Raw genomic sequence first — 16,264 nt, 5'->3', positions numbered from 1 at the left:
ACAGTGACCATGTGCTCCTTTATCTGACTTTTTAAAACTATGACTTAAAAAAAAAACTTTTTTTAAATTCCCCATACCACATAAAATATACAAAACAAAGGAAATAATGAATGCAGCACAGTGCACAGCACATTGACACAACACTACAAAGGCTGATTTCAGTGCAGTTTCCTGTCTATCTATGGCTTCCTGGCACTTCCTGGCATGCTGTCTTATTTCTGTTGCTGCCTTTTATGCAGGGACATCTCACACATCCACCAGCGATAACAGATTGAACCCGTGACAGTGGTCTGGTGACATATAAGCAAAACCTATAGCATTTTAACATGAAAAGTGTACTATCGTAACTTAAGAATAGATGAGCTAAATAAACAGGATATTGCATTGAGATGCAGCTTCCTGGGTAGATTATATTTTGGGGAAGTTCTACGGTGTTTCCATCACACTAAAGAAATTAAAAGAAACTCAAAATGTGCACTGCACTGTGATCTCTATAGCAGTAACTGCTAACTTCAAAGGGACAAAAACCGCTGAGTTTGTAGTTACTTAACACAGATCTCCACCCCTGAACATGAGTAAGGGAGCATGTTTTGGGAGATTGTGTTTTGTTAGCAGTAAATAAACCTGACTGTTGTCACTGTAAGTGTTAATAAATACATTTACTGTACATGTACTGTTCATGTTTATATTTATGTGTGTGTGTGTGTGTGTGTGTGTGTGTGTATGTATATTTATTTATGGGAGTATGTACTATTTTCAACTTCAGGATATATAAATTGATAGTAAAAGATTCAACATCTTGGGAGCACATCTGCATTATGCATGTGCCACAAACTGCCTTCTACTTGTGAATAAAATTATTCAAAAGAGTTTGATTGACAGGGAATGCTGAAAGTGCTTTCACTTCTGTGGTGTGTGTTCAATATTCTAATCTAATCCATCTCTCCCACAATTAAATGTTCTTAGTAATACCACTAAATGGCCACCAGGGGGTAGTAAATAAATATAAAATGTGCAGTGCACTCAACTCCGACAGGATTTATTTGAGGAATTGAGGGCGTTGGACAAGTAAAAAGTTGTTTTTAACAGGTCCACAAATCTATAAGATAAGAAAGTTCAGACTATAGATTAGTGTAACATAATATAACTTTCCAAATATATCATTGTATTTAGTTGCTTTCAGTGGGGGGAGTATAATATAGTTGAATGCCTGGGCTATTGGGCAATGGAAAGCACAACAGGCACTGTAGAATGTTTTCCCCTGAACATTAGTTACACCTCTAAAAAGCACCTTCCAAAGAGCCATACATTCTTTCCAAATGGGTGTTCACACCATTTACACTCAGTGAGCACTTTATTAGGTATTTATTAGACTTATTCTTTAAACTTATTAAGCCTTCTGCTACTGTGGTCTATCTACTTAAGAGTTTCGACGCGGTATGTGTTCAGAGATGCTCTTCTGCATGCCACTGTTGTAATGTGTGGTTGGTTGAGTGGGGGGAGTATTGGTGCATTGGTTGTATTGACACATGTTGCATTTTGACAATCTATACTGTTGTTCATACTATTTTAGAACAGTTGGCCGGACTCACCACAGCATATCATCAGACCCTACACCCCTGCCAGACCTCTTCATTCAGCCTCCTCAGGCCGCTTGGCACCTCCCCCTCTCCGAACCTCCACCTCACGCTCACAACTACTGTCTGTTCTGGCTCCACGGTGGTGGAATGAACTCCCCGTTGAGGTCAGAACTGTAGAATCTCTCTCCACCTTCAAGCGCAAACTGAAGACGCACCTCTTCAAGCAGCACCTCTCCCCGTCCCTCCCTACCTCCCTGTGAACCTTAATTGTTGTCTTTCTGTGATTTACTTTGTGTATCGGTATTTTTAGTTGGCTAGGTAAGCAGTGTTTGGATAGTTAAGTTTGGTCACTTTTGTTTTGTTGTTTGTTTATTTGTTTGTTTAAAAAAAAAAAAAAATTCAAATGGGCCCTGGTCCTTATCTTTGTTGTACAGGTAGCAGTTGAAATTGTACTTCCCTCTAGGGTCTTTCAGCGCACTTGTCCCTGGTTATGGGTATGCACTTTGTTGTACGTCGCTCTGGATAAGAGCGTCTGCCAAATGCCATTAATGTAATGTAATGTAATGTAATGCATATGTACCACAATGGGACAATAATGTAAACTGAAAACAATGGGGACTAATGTAAATATCTCCGTCATTCAAGACGAAAAAACAAATAATGCGCATTTAAATGTCCCATGTTCTTCCATCGGATAAAATGCAGTCTGCTGGTTCTTGCGGTTATTCAACCCCCGGTCGTGGTTAAATGTAGAATTCATCTGAGTGGCAGCCAGGCGACAGGCAGGGGGAAGCTGTCCTCTGCTCTTGGATAGGCTGGAAGTTTGTTGCCGAGGGCAACACCCTCCTGAATGCGCTATGGCCTATCAGAAGCCTGGGACTTGGCTGTTTCTGGTGACCCAGGGTGAGGCAGTCTGACCGGGGGTCAGCCTTATAGGAGCACGGGGGGAGCGGGTGAGGGGACACAGAGCTGGAGGAGGGGGACCCCGGGGGGCTGGAGGAGAAGGAGGAAGAGGAGGTGAAAGATACTCCACGCAGGACCTCCGGAGAGGAAGGAGACCCAACGGCACTCTCTCTCTGGCACCTATAGGTCCGGTACTGAGCGCAGTCCTGAAAGCAGGTGTGTGTTCTGGAGGTCTCTGACAGGGACTGAGCACAGTGCTGAAAGCAGGTGTGTGTTCTGGAGGTCTCCGACAGGGACTGAGCACAGTCCTGAAAGCAGGTGTGTGTTCTGGAGGTCTCTGACAGGGACTGAGCGCAGTGCTGAAAGCAGGTCTCTGACAGGGAGCTGGGACTGGAGGAGCAGAGAGAGTGGAGAGAAACACGGCCACTCCCGCACTCCACAGCTGAGTGCTCCCTGATCTGTAACACAAGCACACACCCACACAACCACAACCATACACAAACACACACATATAAACATACACGCATGTACAAGCACATTCCCACACACACACATGCACACATACGCACACACACACGCATGCGCACACACACACGTACATGCACATGCCCACACACGCATGCGCACACACACACGTACATGCACATGCCCACACACACGCATGTGCAAACACACACATACACATTTATGCTTGTTAAAAATAATACCTCTTGTTGCATAGGCACACTTCATAACTGATGAAATATAAATAAAAAAGAAAACCGGATATTAAATTTTTGTAAGCATTTACATAATACACATTCCTTTCATGCAAAAAATAATTTTAAAAAGTGCTGTTAACCTGCAGTAGGATCTTGTTCCCATCGTGGTCCCGAGTCTGCCAGCGGAGGCCACTGATGGGGGTGCAGGGGTGGGGCAGAAGTGGGAGGAGGGCCCAGAGGTCGCTGACCCTGAACTCCAGGAGGGCAGAGGTCAGGCGGGAGGGGCGTGATTCAGGGGGGAGACGCTTCAGGGCCAGCTGAACCTCGCACCCGGAGCGGGGGTGGAACAGGGAGAAACACACAAACCCGTCCCGCTCTGCGGCCGGCTGCCGGCCCAAAATGGCGGCGTAGAGCGCGACAGCAAGGGCGAAGGAGGCGTGGTGACAGTACAGTGTGTAGCGCACCGCCTCGTGCCCGTAGTGCACCTGCCGAACGGCCCACAGGGGCAGGTCCCGCGCCCCTCCCAGGCTGTAGAAGTCCTGGCCCCCGGGGTGGTACGGGCGGACCCCTCGCCTGTGCGGGGGCAGGAGCTCGGTGTGGTGGTACCGCCACGGCGGACGAGACAGGTGCGCCCGCAGGAGCCGGAGCGCACGGTTCTCCCCCACGGCCTCCTCCTCCTCTTCCTCCCTCAGGAACAGCACCACCACCAGGGCGGGCTGAGGGGGGAGCCCGGGGGGCACAGCTTCCATGTGGGGGGGGTCTCGATGCAGCTCGCGCTCCGACACCCAAATCAGCGCTGGAGCGGGCGGGGACGGGACCAAGGCCTGCAGAACCAACCGCACCGTCCTCTGGATCCCGCCCCCACAGCCCGGATTGGCCAGAAGGTGCAGAGTCACCGGGCGGCCCTGCGGATTCGGCTCACCTGGGGACCAGTCAGCCACAGCCCCGCCCCACAGAGACACATGTTATGTTTGGAGTTTTTGTCACACACTCTCAGAAATAAAGCGACAGTGGAGGTACATTTTTGTTCTTCAAGGTAATGTTCTCTTTGGGTACAAATTAGTACATTTTCGAAATAAAAAGGGTACAAATTAGTTATACATTGCTGGTACAATTTTGTGCACCAATAGGGTACTGCCCAGCGACAAGCATTTGTACCTTTTTAGGTACTATTCGCACCTTTATTTCTGAGAGTACATGGTTTATTTTGAGATTGAGGTCAGCCCGGATATGCTGCCTCATGCTGGCTGTTCTCACACCCACATTTACACAGCAAAAAACATTCCCACAATTAAGTGGTTTTAGGCCATTTTTAGGCCATTAAGTAGTAAGGCCTTGTAAACAACAAAGGTGAATCAACAGTCATACAAAATAAAATTTTTTTCCCTGAATCTACACAAGGAAGGTACTAGCCATAACTATTCTTCAAGGCATACGTTGGTATTTCAAACATAATATGGCCTTACAAGTCGAAAACACCTTTCAACGGAGATTACAATGTCTTAATTAAGAACACTTAACAGCTTTCTACAACTACACAGTTGCAATTATAGTTGGAATGAGAACTAGAATGGAATGAGAACTAGAGTGGAATGAGAATTAGAGTGGTCCCATGGGGCCAGCCACCCTCCTATTTCATGGCAGATTTTCAATCCAGTCTGCTATTGACAACCCTCTCCCAACAAACACGCACGCACAGACAGACACGCACGCACACACACACACACACACACACACACACACACACCTCCTCAGTTCTTGCATCCGTCTGCACAGGGCTTTGAAGTTTAAATCTCCTTAAACCTCTGGGCCTGTGGAGTATTGGTGGTGTCTGGAATTCCTGACACCCACCACACATGACCCAGTCTTGTGTGTCACGCAATTCTAGCACGCACACACACACACACACACACACACACACACACACACACGCACACACACAGTGACTACAATGCCTTTATACAGATATGCCAGCCCTTTCATCTGTTGTCCTAAAAACGTCCACAGCACTCATGCACACTCTAGTCTGTAGTACTTACAAAAGCCTCCACGATACATCTGGCTCCACTCGGACCTAAAGTAATAACAGGGCATGAGATAGAGCAGCAAAGGGTTGCTATAAAGAGCAAAATATACTGTTAATATTTTTTTTAAGTTATGAAACAAATGGTCGCCACCGCGCCAGGATTATCAAAAAACAAAACGGTACCCTGGTGAGTCATCCCGTGGGCGCGCAAAGCCGTTACGGCCATTCACCCCCATTGAAGGACAAGTTGGTTTCATTATAAGTGGGGGTAAATGATCTGTCAGTCGGTTTAGAAAAGAACCATAACCTATTGTCCCAAGAGAAGGACTCAAAAGTATATAAAAGCTATTGTCGTCTGTAGGGAACATTCCCGAGAACAGCTATTTCTAAGAGTTTAAGAAATATATTTATTTATTTGTTGTTTGTTTCTTCTGGCACTTAATTTAGCTTCTTTCTATATTTAGTACCAGACATTCATTCATATCGCGATGAACAATTTAAAACTAAATCTACATGATCAGGTATATGCAGTAGGCCTATGCTATTTATTCGTCGTGATAGCTGGAAGAATGTAATAATTGCTAATAATGAATATGAGCTTTACAAACATATGCTATATCAGTTATCACCAAAAAATTGCATTTATATGAAGATTTTATTACATTTTTTCGTCTATTCTTAGCGTATTAAGGCAGTGCGCATTTAATATATTTTTATCATCATAACTCTACAATAGTCTCGACAAAAAGACAATTGCCGGGAAGATCATGACAGAAAAATAAATCACTCACTCGCAAGGACTCCTCTCTTTATGCAAACAATCCATACAGTCATGCCCCACCTTTTGCCTGTCAGCTCATCAAGAACAGGTGTGCTAATCCCGATCCGTCAGTGAAGAAATTTTAAACTTCCACAGCACGCTGAAGTCTTGCACCTCCCAATTACAACCCAGCGACCCCATTAACATTCGGCAAACTACAATAGAAATCTCTCCATCATCTCCGGGCAACTTTCCCCACGTGGGGCATTTCGTGGCCCCGCCCACTTGATATATTTGTTTAATTTATCTAGCCACTAAAACATTACGATAAAACTAATACCTAAACAATAAAAGCACGAATGCACTTACTATTTTATAGAAAATGAAGGTTTTACAAAAAACTTGTAAAACTATTTTTCCAGTCAATAGATATAAACATAGACACACCCTGCCTCCCTTGGTTGTTTACTATAATTGGTGGACTGATTACCCCTTGAAATTAGCATGATGTGCACCAGCCTCACTCGCTTTTAATGTGCTTATAATTAGCATGTTAACATGAAGCCATGTTGATATGGTCTGAGACACAGACATTTGTCCTTAGAGGGTTAGCCTTCACAGGCAGAAGTCTGTAGCAAACGCTGAGCAGCTTAAACCTCTACTCCACAGAACCGCATTACAACTGGAACAGCTATCCAAATCTGGGACATAGCCTGGATTAGTTGTTCCATTTGTGATGCAGTGATGTGTGCAGTTATCGAGCAGAAACACATGTTTTTTCTTATTCTGAAAATAAATCTTTCTGGCAATTTTATATAAATATTTTTTTCTTTTTTACTTATTCATTCACACTTGAATCTTGCCAGTGTTCCTTTTAACTTTTAAATCGCCACTCAGGGACAAGAAAAAGCATCTCTCTTTGTCACTCACGCATTTGATTTCCTTGTACAGAAATTGTGCTTGTGAAAGTTGTAAATAAAGTGCTTGTTGCATCCTCCAAGGAATTTTCCATACTTTTGCTATTGGGTGTGTGTGCTTTTTAAAGATATAAAGCAACAAAATTGTAACATTTTTTAAAATACTGATTTCAGCAGGAGGGAATTCTTCCTCCTTTTTCCCAATATGCAAGTCCCCTTATGTCTGTAGTACATTATGTAACAGTTCTTTTCAGTGCTACACAAAGTTCTCAAATGCAAGGGCTAAACGTACAAAGAAACAAAACAATCAAACAAGTATTTTGTATCAGCCAGGAGCAACAAACAACACCATGGATTTAAACTACTGTACAACTAATAATTTATTCTTTTTTTGCCCCAGACAGAACTGAGAGGAGAAGAGAAAGAGAAGAGACAGTTCTTCCCTCCTCTGAGGGACAAGGCAAACAAACAGAAGCAGCTTCATTGATTCTCATTGAACAGATTCTCTCATACATACTCACTCACTTCACAAAACAGCCCATCAGATCTTTTCTATCCTCTCAGTTTTAGGACACATTAACAATTAATGAACAAAAAAAAGAGAGAAATGTACAGTTTATCAAACATAGATCGAGCAAGTCCACAGGACCAAACAAGAAGGAAAAAAAAACAAAAAAAAACATTCCAGCAATGATAGCACAGCAATAGACTCACAGACCTTTCCCCCAAACTGATTACAAAAGGGAAAAATTATATTTGCCAAGTCAACTAATTGCAGCTGCGTCAAAAGTTCACTTTCCTTTATACAATTAAAATAAGAAAATCCCTCCCTCAAACTTGTATCATTTTAAAAACATAACTTTACAATCTTTATGCATACAAAGAAAATGCATGGGTGCAGTTGCAAGGTAGCACCCCATATACACAGTTTGAGGGGAAACAGAGACACAAGCAGTCTGCTTACAAAAATACAGCTGTATAAAAGCATTTCAAATACTCAAATTGAAAATACAACCAAACAAGTGGACCGATTTTCCTTTTCTGTCAACACACATTACAATTGCTCACTTTGTGTCCTAAATGGCAGAGAATTTCTGAATCTGCAAATTACAGTGTTGCTCCCGAAACATGACTTCTTTAGATCGTGTGGTTTATGTTTGGAATTAACCCCTTTCCTTCCTTTGTTGCAATCTCAATATCTATGTACAGCTGCAGGGAGCAAACACTGTTCTTGCCAATCAAGGGGGAAAAAATGTAATAAAAAAATTTAGCTCCAGCAGTTCCAAGAAAAATACATTGAATAATTGATTCTCTTACCAGCAAAAGCAAAACACCAAGAAGACCCATTTCACTCAGAAGAGCACCATTCCGATGTTTGTTTCCATGGCTACAGTGCATTCACTTTAAAGTCATTAGCTAGCTGCTGTCAGTGTCAAGCCTTTAACAAGCTATGCAGGGACTTCATTAATCACCAATTATGCCAGGAAAAGTTCAAGATCGTTTCAACAGCCTGCCTCAAAAATAAAAATAAAACAGGATCATTCAATAAAGATGAGAAAAATATGGAAATCAAGTGACTATTTTCTATTCTCATGGGAAAAAGAGCAGCAACTATTAAAACTTCAGCAGACTTCAATGGTTGATCTTAAGTCTAACACAATTTGCAGCACTTAAGTCATTTCCCCAGCATGACTGTCCCTCTGTAGTGTTCAAGTCCTGACATGAGTGAAAATGACCTTGATGCCATGTTTACTGCCTTTCTGGAACAACAGGAGTCCAGGCTTGTCTTAACCGGCCACCTAGTACAGGGTCGACTTGTGTCGGAGCAGAATGGCTGAGGACCAGTTTACATGCCGAATCAAACATGAACTGACCATACAATCCCAGTTCTCTCCAAAGACACAGTGCTTGGTTCTTGGTTCCACATTTCAGAAAGACGGATGTTACGCACAAGACTCCTGCGAAACCTTTGGATGCGAATGTCACTTTGCTGTCGCTCCACTGACCCAGCAATCACTTCAGAGCTGATATTATTAACATTACTGTTGGAGTAATACATCTGATCATATATACACTCACTGAGCACTTTATTAGGTAGACCTGTACACCAGGTTGTTAATTAAAATATTTCAGCCAATCATGTGGCAGCAGCTAAATGCATAAAAGCATGCAGACATGGTCAAGAGTTTCAGCTATTTTTAAGACCAACTGTGATCTAAGTGACTTTGACCGTGGAATGATTGTTGGTCCAGAGAGGATGGTTTGAATATCTCAGAAATGTCAAACCTCTTAAGTGGATATGCTACAGCAGCAGAAGACCAATAAGTATAAAATAAAGTGCTCACTGAGTGTACATTTATACAAAAAATACACACATGAACAAATAAGTTAATTCACACAATACCGGCAGGAACCTTGTGCAGGTAAATCAGAAGAACATAAAATCTTGACAAAAGCAGTTCATCATTTTAAGAGTTAAACTCTTAAAACCAAAAATAAACCTTTCCATCTGCGATGGTTGAGATGGGGGCGAGGACTTAAGTCTGGGATCTATGAAGAAGCTCAAGCCCCAAGGGTCCAAGGTCTGGGATCTATGAAGAAGCTCAAGCCCCAAGGGTCCAAGTCCAAACACAGCAGCTGATGATGACCTTCTCCGTTAACTGTCGCCTGTCCAACTCAACTCACAAACTCCAGCTCCAAAGTCTTACAAATATGGCACATGGGGTAGAAGTGGTGACCAAGGATCATGTTTACCCAGTTTACCAATCCATTATAACTGTCCATCTCAGCAACTGAAGCGAGGAACCAAAAAATATAAAGCAGTGAATGAGCTCCTGATCCCTGCCATGCCTGGTCCCATCCTGAACCCCCCTCTCATTTTGGGGAGATGTCCCGCAGAGGGGTGAAAGACAAAGAGCTGGGGGAGGAAGACACCCCCTCCATCTTGGCGGGAGACCCAGACGAAGACCCCACACTGCTGAGGCTGCCATCAGGGGTCAAACTGGCAGAAAAAGGTTTAAAAACCGGGTTCAGAATATAGAAAGAATAGAAAACCAACACCCGCAAACGCAAACCCAGTAAAGCCTTCATTTAAGCTTGTACAGTAGGCACGTCAGGTTATTATCAGATTGCATCAACTTGCAGACAAAATTCAACAGTCTAACCCAGGGGTCAACATCTCTGGTCCAGGAGAGCCACAGGGGGGGGCTGGTTTTTGTTTTGTTTTCAGCAGTCGATTCAGACCCGTGGAAACATGGTGAGGTGAGTTGATCAATGATAGCAGTTAAGGGGCGAGTAACAACGAAAGCCAGCACACCCTGCGGCTCTCCAGGACCAGGGTTTCCCCACCCCTGATCTAACCCCTTGGCACAACGGGGAGAGGGGGAGAGGGGAAGAGGGGAAGAAGAGTCTCACCAGGAGCTGAAGTCTGACGGCGGAGAAGCCTCCGGGGACACCATGCTGCCCTGGAACAGCCTCTTCGGCTGGCTGTCCACCTCCATCTCACCTAGGAGACGCACGTTACATTTCCATACAAATGTTAAGCCAAAAGGGCAGGCCGGCAAAAGAAAATGTGAATCATTGTGCGCTTCCACTAACTACTGTTATGCGAATATTCGGAAGAGGACGCAATATGTCATATGCCATTAGTCAGTCAAATGGCCACTTCACCTGTACAGACAGCACAACTCTCACTTCTTTTTGTAACCATTTAAACTGAATGAAAACAGGTTGAAATTGGCAACTGAAACTGAATGAAATTCCAGAAATCTGAAGCCAACTTGCACTTCCAGATTATATTTCCTTTATCATCACAGTGACAGTTTTCCAGCACCTCTGCAGAAGCCTGCGTCCTCACTAGGACAGTATGTTTTCGGGGAGGAACTCACATTTCCTCTTGAGAGGCCCCAGAAAACTGGGCCGGATGCAGTTGATTGGGCTCTGACTCCTCCGGCTGGACAGACACAAGCAAAACACAAGCAAACAGTCACCATAGCAACACAAGCCAGCGGTTATAACACCGAATGAACAAGCAAAACAAAATATTTGACAAAATTATTCCTTGCCATCTTACTGTATATATATATACACATGAATACACACACACACAACTGTGAATTGGTAATACATTTGTGTAGAATATATTTCACAGAGTAATGGAGGCAGTGCAGTTTCTCCAGCTGAAATCCAAGCCTGTCCTGAGGGGGGAAACAAACTCACCTAAATCGATGGGTGGGGCTGGGAACTGGGCTAGACGTTAGCCCTTTGCTGTTGACCAGGATTTTCAGAGATGGAGAGAAACATTGCTGTAGAACCAAAAGCAAAGCGTAAGGGACAGTATCCTAAGACAGAATACATTTACCTCTATTGTTATATATTATTACATGCTATTTACAGACACTTTTATCCAGAGTGACTCACAGTTGATTAGACTAAGCAGGGGCAATGTGAGGTTAAGGGCCTTACTCATTACATTACATTATTAGCATTTGGCAGACGCTCTTATCCAGAGCGACGTACAGTTGATTAGACTAAGCAGGAGACAATCCTCCCCTGGAGCAATGCAGGGTTAAGGGCCTTGCTCAAGGGCCCAACAGCTGTGCAGATCTTATCGTGGCTTCACCGGAGATTGAACCACCAACCTTCAGGGTCCCAGTCATGTGCCTTAACCACTACGCTACAAGCATACCTGCACATGCATCTACTGCAAAAAAACAAATGCTTCAGGGACACCAAGGTGGAGAAAGAGGGTGCGAGAGTGGGAGAAAGTGAGAGAGAATGCAGAAAGAGACTCCAGTTGCAGGTAGCCCCCACCTTCTTCCCAAGGCCCCTGGTGGGGGATGGAGCGGGTGACACGGGGACAAAGTCGATCCGTTTTGGGGAAGACGACAAGGACTTGTCAAAGTCGTGATCGTTCTGATGACGGGAATAAAAGAGGATACAACTATTGTCCATATACTACAGAAAGACATTAAACCACATAGAGCATTCATTAAATGTTTTAACCACGGTGCTCCCTGTAAAATATGCATTAATATAGCTAGTTCATTTACTGGACACGAACACGCACAATGGTCCAGTAACAGGCCGGGCTGTGTATGAATGTGCACAAGTTAAACGTAAAATGATCCATTGTAAAAAAAAGTGTGAAAGATGCAACAGACAGCATAGTTCACAATACAAAGGGACAGTTGTAGTCCGGGCAAAGTCATCAACACTGTTGAGATTCTACATTCCGTAGCGAGCATTAGAATTCAAGACACAGGCCTTGAGTGTCGGAGTATTACACTACCAACTCAGCTCGCTCTCGAGAGACTGGTGCTTCACTCTGTTTGGTATACTGCAGCATGTCCATAACGGCCCGCGTTCCCCTACCGCAGAGAACGGGGAACTGCTGCAGCCCTGAGGCCATGCAGGACGGGAAGTCAAGACAAGTTACCCAATTACATTACATTACATTATTGGCATTTGGCAGACGCTCTTATCCAGAGTGACGTACAGTTGATTAGACTAAGCAGGAGACAATCCTCCCCTGGAGCAATGCAGAGTTAAGGGCCTTGCTCAACGGCTGTGCGGATCTTAATGTGGCTACACCGGGAATCGAACCGCCGACCTTGCGGGTCCCAGTCAGGTACCTTAACCACTACGCTACAGGCCGCCCCCTAGGTCCTGATGGCACAGCCTTCCAATCACACACAGACAAACTGCGAAGATGCATGCAAAATCAAAATGACTAATACATTTTTTTTTTTTAAGAATCAGGGTGCTTGGTCTCAATGCACAGCCTAAGCATATCAAATTTTTGAGTTTAATCTCCAAAGACAAGACCATTGGTAAAGTCTGCAACAGATTAACCTATTCACTTGTTTGCAACAACAGTTTAAAATTGTAGAAAGTAAATGTGCTCAGGCAAAAAATTGCAATAAAAAGTTATTGCTGAAGGTGCAAAGTAATTGCACAAGAAAAGGAAACGCTGCCCTCACACTGCAAAAATAAGACACTGAGGTCTGGCAAAGACTATGTATTTCTCCAACTCATGCCGAGAGAATGCTCAAGAGAGTTATTGAAAAAAGAAAAGGCCAAGAATAAATATCTGAGTCTGGATATCACCAGTGGAGCACTAATTCACTGGAGCATTAACTGTACCTGTAGGAGTTTTTTAAAAAAGGGACATTTTCATGGACCTCATCATCTTATTTTTCACATTTTTAGGAGAGCATTTTCATCCTCTAGTTTTTAATGCATGTATGAGTTATTTGTATGCTGATATAGATGTATGTGCATTCATAATAACCACATAAACACTGCAGACGTGGGGAGGTTGGGGACTAGAACAGAAATTATCAGGGTCAAAGCGAATCGTTTCGTACCAAACTGAGGGTCTCCTCCCATGAATGGCTCATCTGCATGGCGGCTTGCACCTCCCTAAAACCGGAGAAAACACTTTAAATAAAAAATGTCATACATTTCTAAAAAAGACACCTTCTGCAATAACAGAACAGATTACCACAGGGGTAGGCTCCAATCCTGATTCTGCAGTTCTAATCAATACATCTGTACTGTACTAACTGTATGATAATTTAATTAAGCTTAATGAATGCAGGTGATCATGTGATGGAGGTTCACCAAGCAGACGATGAGTATCTACACTCCTGATGGTCGATCAAACTGTCCAACGGAATGGATCCACAGAAAGACCAATGATGTTTTAGGATCATAGTAGTACACCCCTGCATTACAGAGCATGTAATTGGCTGCTGCGGTCCACTTTTTAGTTTTTGGTTGTTGAGGATGGGAAGAGTTAAAGAAAAAACAACATCTCAGTTGTGGGTGATGCGGGTACTCGATGCTCATAACTATTATTTGGTTACACACTATACAACTGGTTATACAACTATACTTTAGCTACACTCACTCAAAAACAAAGTCAATTTGTAGCATGTACTGTAAGAGATAATATATCCTCAAATTACAAGGGAACACACACCAGTCAGTACTCTAATTCGGTCCTGCACATAAAAAGTTGACCACGTCTCCCACTGGACAAAGGTTTCCTTTCCTGAGGTTTGGGAAACCTACAGAAGGAGTTCTACTCACCTCTCATGGGCTGTCTCCCTGTTCATCACATCAACACCCTCTTCCTGGAGATACACAGAAAACTCACGCTAAGCCTCAAACCTCACAGTCCAATTTTAATTGAAACTGGCTGGTGTGGGTGCAGGTTTCGGTTTTAGCCCAGCACCGAGACACCTGATGCTGCACTAAAACAGAAACCTGCACCCACATTGGCCCTTTTCGGATAAGAGCTGACACACCTGCCTTAGAGGTTTTCTACAGTGTACTGGGATGAAATTCATGATGTAACAACATCAAATGCATTATAATTGGACCAGCTGTTCCTAAACTCAGATTTGTAAAAAGGTATCTTGTAAAACATAAGCTAGCTGCTACACTGGAGATGCATTTTCCCTCAGGGTACGCCCACATACCTGCTTGATCTGGTGGAGTCTGGTGCTGGGGATCCGGATGGGGGACGAAGGAACCTGCAAAATAATTATTTTTACACAGGCAAAAGACAAAACAACGACAAATTCTACACTGCAAACCAGAACCTCTCAGCTCAAACGGGATTCAAATTAAGTACTTCAAGATTGTACATAACAGTCGTCCCATTTAAGCCTGGTCTCTAACAGAGTGGATCCTCTGTCAGTTGAAAGCTACAGCAACGCGTGCTGGGAGAGGCAGGAGCATTTGAGTGAATAAAAATAAAAGCCAGGGGTTTTGAAAGCTTCATACCACACAGGGCCGGTTCACGACCGTAGCGCTGTTTCTGCGGACTCGGAGAACTTCCCGGTGAAACACCTGAGCGTTGTCACTGACAAAATGAAAAGAGAATGGAATTAGTTCAAGAAAACCTGATTTGAAAACACGGCCATCACTAGTCATTCATCCTTTTTGAGATGCAAGCATAAAAACTTTCGGGAATGTTTTTCTAAAATAATAAAATCTATTAACTTAGGCTATGAAAAGTAGGCACGGCCTTGGTCATCGTGCAGTTTGATCAATGGTGGGAGCATTTTACGACAAACTGTAAGGCAGTATGAGAAAGACAGGTGTGTTAGTAGTCCATTGTTCACATTCCTGGGCGGGGGTATATTTAATTTCACAAACCCAGTGTCAATGTTTGATGTGTTATATATACGCATCAGTCGATACAAAACAAGTTAAATATGAAAAGGCTTTCTAGAACAAGTATGATTAAGAATGCATGTATTAAAAATAAATAAATATGTCTGCCAATATATCAAGTCAAAACCTTAGGTCATTTATCATCGGGGCGCTGCTGGATCGTCTCATGTGCCCATCGCTTTGAGTCAGAGATGCTGGTATTACTAGGTCCAGTTCCATGGTCTCCTGCTGCATTACTCCAGACGTGTTCAGAGCTATTGCCGGGTTCACAAGTGCCAACTTATCGGCGTAGCCTATTATTTGACTTCTGCGACTAAGAAGCCAGCTACATAGAGAGTTGCTACAATTTAACAGAGTAAGAGATACAGACATGGATCTTCATGTTTTCTCTCAGTTTTAACTAGCTAGCCAGCTATTTTTTACTACAAGACGACCAATGCTCGAAATGAACTTAGGTTTCGTTTCTGTTCCAACAGATTCGAGTTAGCGAACTTAACCAGCTCTTAAACGAAAATGAAGTTTCATGCTTTTTTTTTTACTTTTATCTCGCTAGTCCTTATGCGAAAAAATGAATTTGTTGTTAATTATATAGCCAATGATAGGTAACAGTAATAACGTGGCCATCAGGTGAACCTTTCGGTTTCAGCCGAATAGTTAGGTTGGACTTGACAGTAAATTGCGACAATGAACTGTTGTTGTTAGCCTAACTCTTAGCCTTAGCTAGTAAGTTCGCTTGGCAAGTTTCTTGCCAACTATGACCCGTGCACCAATACAGATGACATCAACTAGCTAGCATTACATTTTCAAGATTATACGACAGAAAGTAACCAAATAGAATCGGCTATTGATAGACTGCCTCACAACGCTAGCTGCTGGGCTGTCTAGCTAGGTTATCCCTCAGACACAATAACAACAAGATAACAACAATACAACCTGCTTTAATTTTCGTTTGTAGTTACTGGCGAGCTAGCTTGTCATTGATAAGAATTCCAAAACACATTTGCTTATTAGTAAAGATTAGCAGTGTGTATATCCTTATGCAGATCAGCAACACGATACAATCAAGGTTTAATTTCTGTTCGATCACTACGCGTTCTCCATCTGTACCAGTGAATAGTCGCCTGAGAATAAAATTAAATCACATCGAAATTATCTTGCAGAGGCTGTACTTTGTATGTTCTGTTTACCAC

The 16,264-nt window shown here is 43.2% G+C and overlaps 2 protein-coding genes across 2 annotated transcripts; both read right to left on the bottom strand.

Annotated features, from left to right (window-relative positions):
- Nucleotides 1–1,504: 1,504 nt before the first annotated feature.
- On the bottom strand, nucleotides 1,505–6,099 carry LOC133125243 (uncharacterized). The gene is made up of 4 exons (XM_061237012.1): nucleotides 6,002–6,099; nucleotides 5,224–5,258; nucleotides 3,325–4,106; nucleotides 1,505–2,941 (listed from the first exon to the last, which is right to left on the bottom strand). The coding sequence occupies exons 1-4, from the start codon at nucleotides 6,034–6,036 to the stop codon at nucleotides 2,324–2,326; spliced, it is 1,470 nt and encodes a 489-aa protein (XP_061092996.1). The 5' UTR covers nucleotides 6,037–6,099; the 3' UTR covers nucleotides 1,505–2,323.
- Nucleotides 6,100–7,249: 1,150 nt separating this feature from the next.
- LOC133124066 (P2R1A-PPP2R2A-interacting phosphatase regulator 1-like) lies at nucleotides 7,250–16,264 on the bottom strand. The gene is made up of 10 exons (XM_061234923.1): nucleotides 15,202–16,264; nucleotides 14,682–14,760; nucleotides 14,375–14,428; nucleotides 13,983–14,026; nucleotides 13,256–13,310; nucleotides 11,700–11,801; nucleotides 11,106–11,191; nucleotides 10,775–10,839; nucleotides 10,302–10,392; nucleotides 7,250–9,888 (listed from the first exon to the last, which is right to left on the bottom strand). The coding sequence occupies exons 1-10, from the start codon at nucleotides 15,444–15,446 to the stop codon at nucleotides 9,762–9,764; spliced, it is 948 nt and encodes a 315-aa protein (XP_061090907.1). The 5' UTR covers nucleotides 15,447–16,264; the 3' UTR covers nucleotides 7,250–9,761.

The sequence above is a fragment of the Conger conger genome, chromosome 3 (genome assembly GCF_963514075.1).
Source record: "Conger conger chromosome 3, fConCon1.1, whole genome shotgun sequence".
Taxonomy (NCBI): domain Eukaryota; kingdom Metazoa; phylum Chordata; class Actinopteri; order Anguilliformes; family Congridae; genus Conger; species Conger conger.
This window is presented reverse-complemented; position numbering and strand designations above follow the sequence as displayed.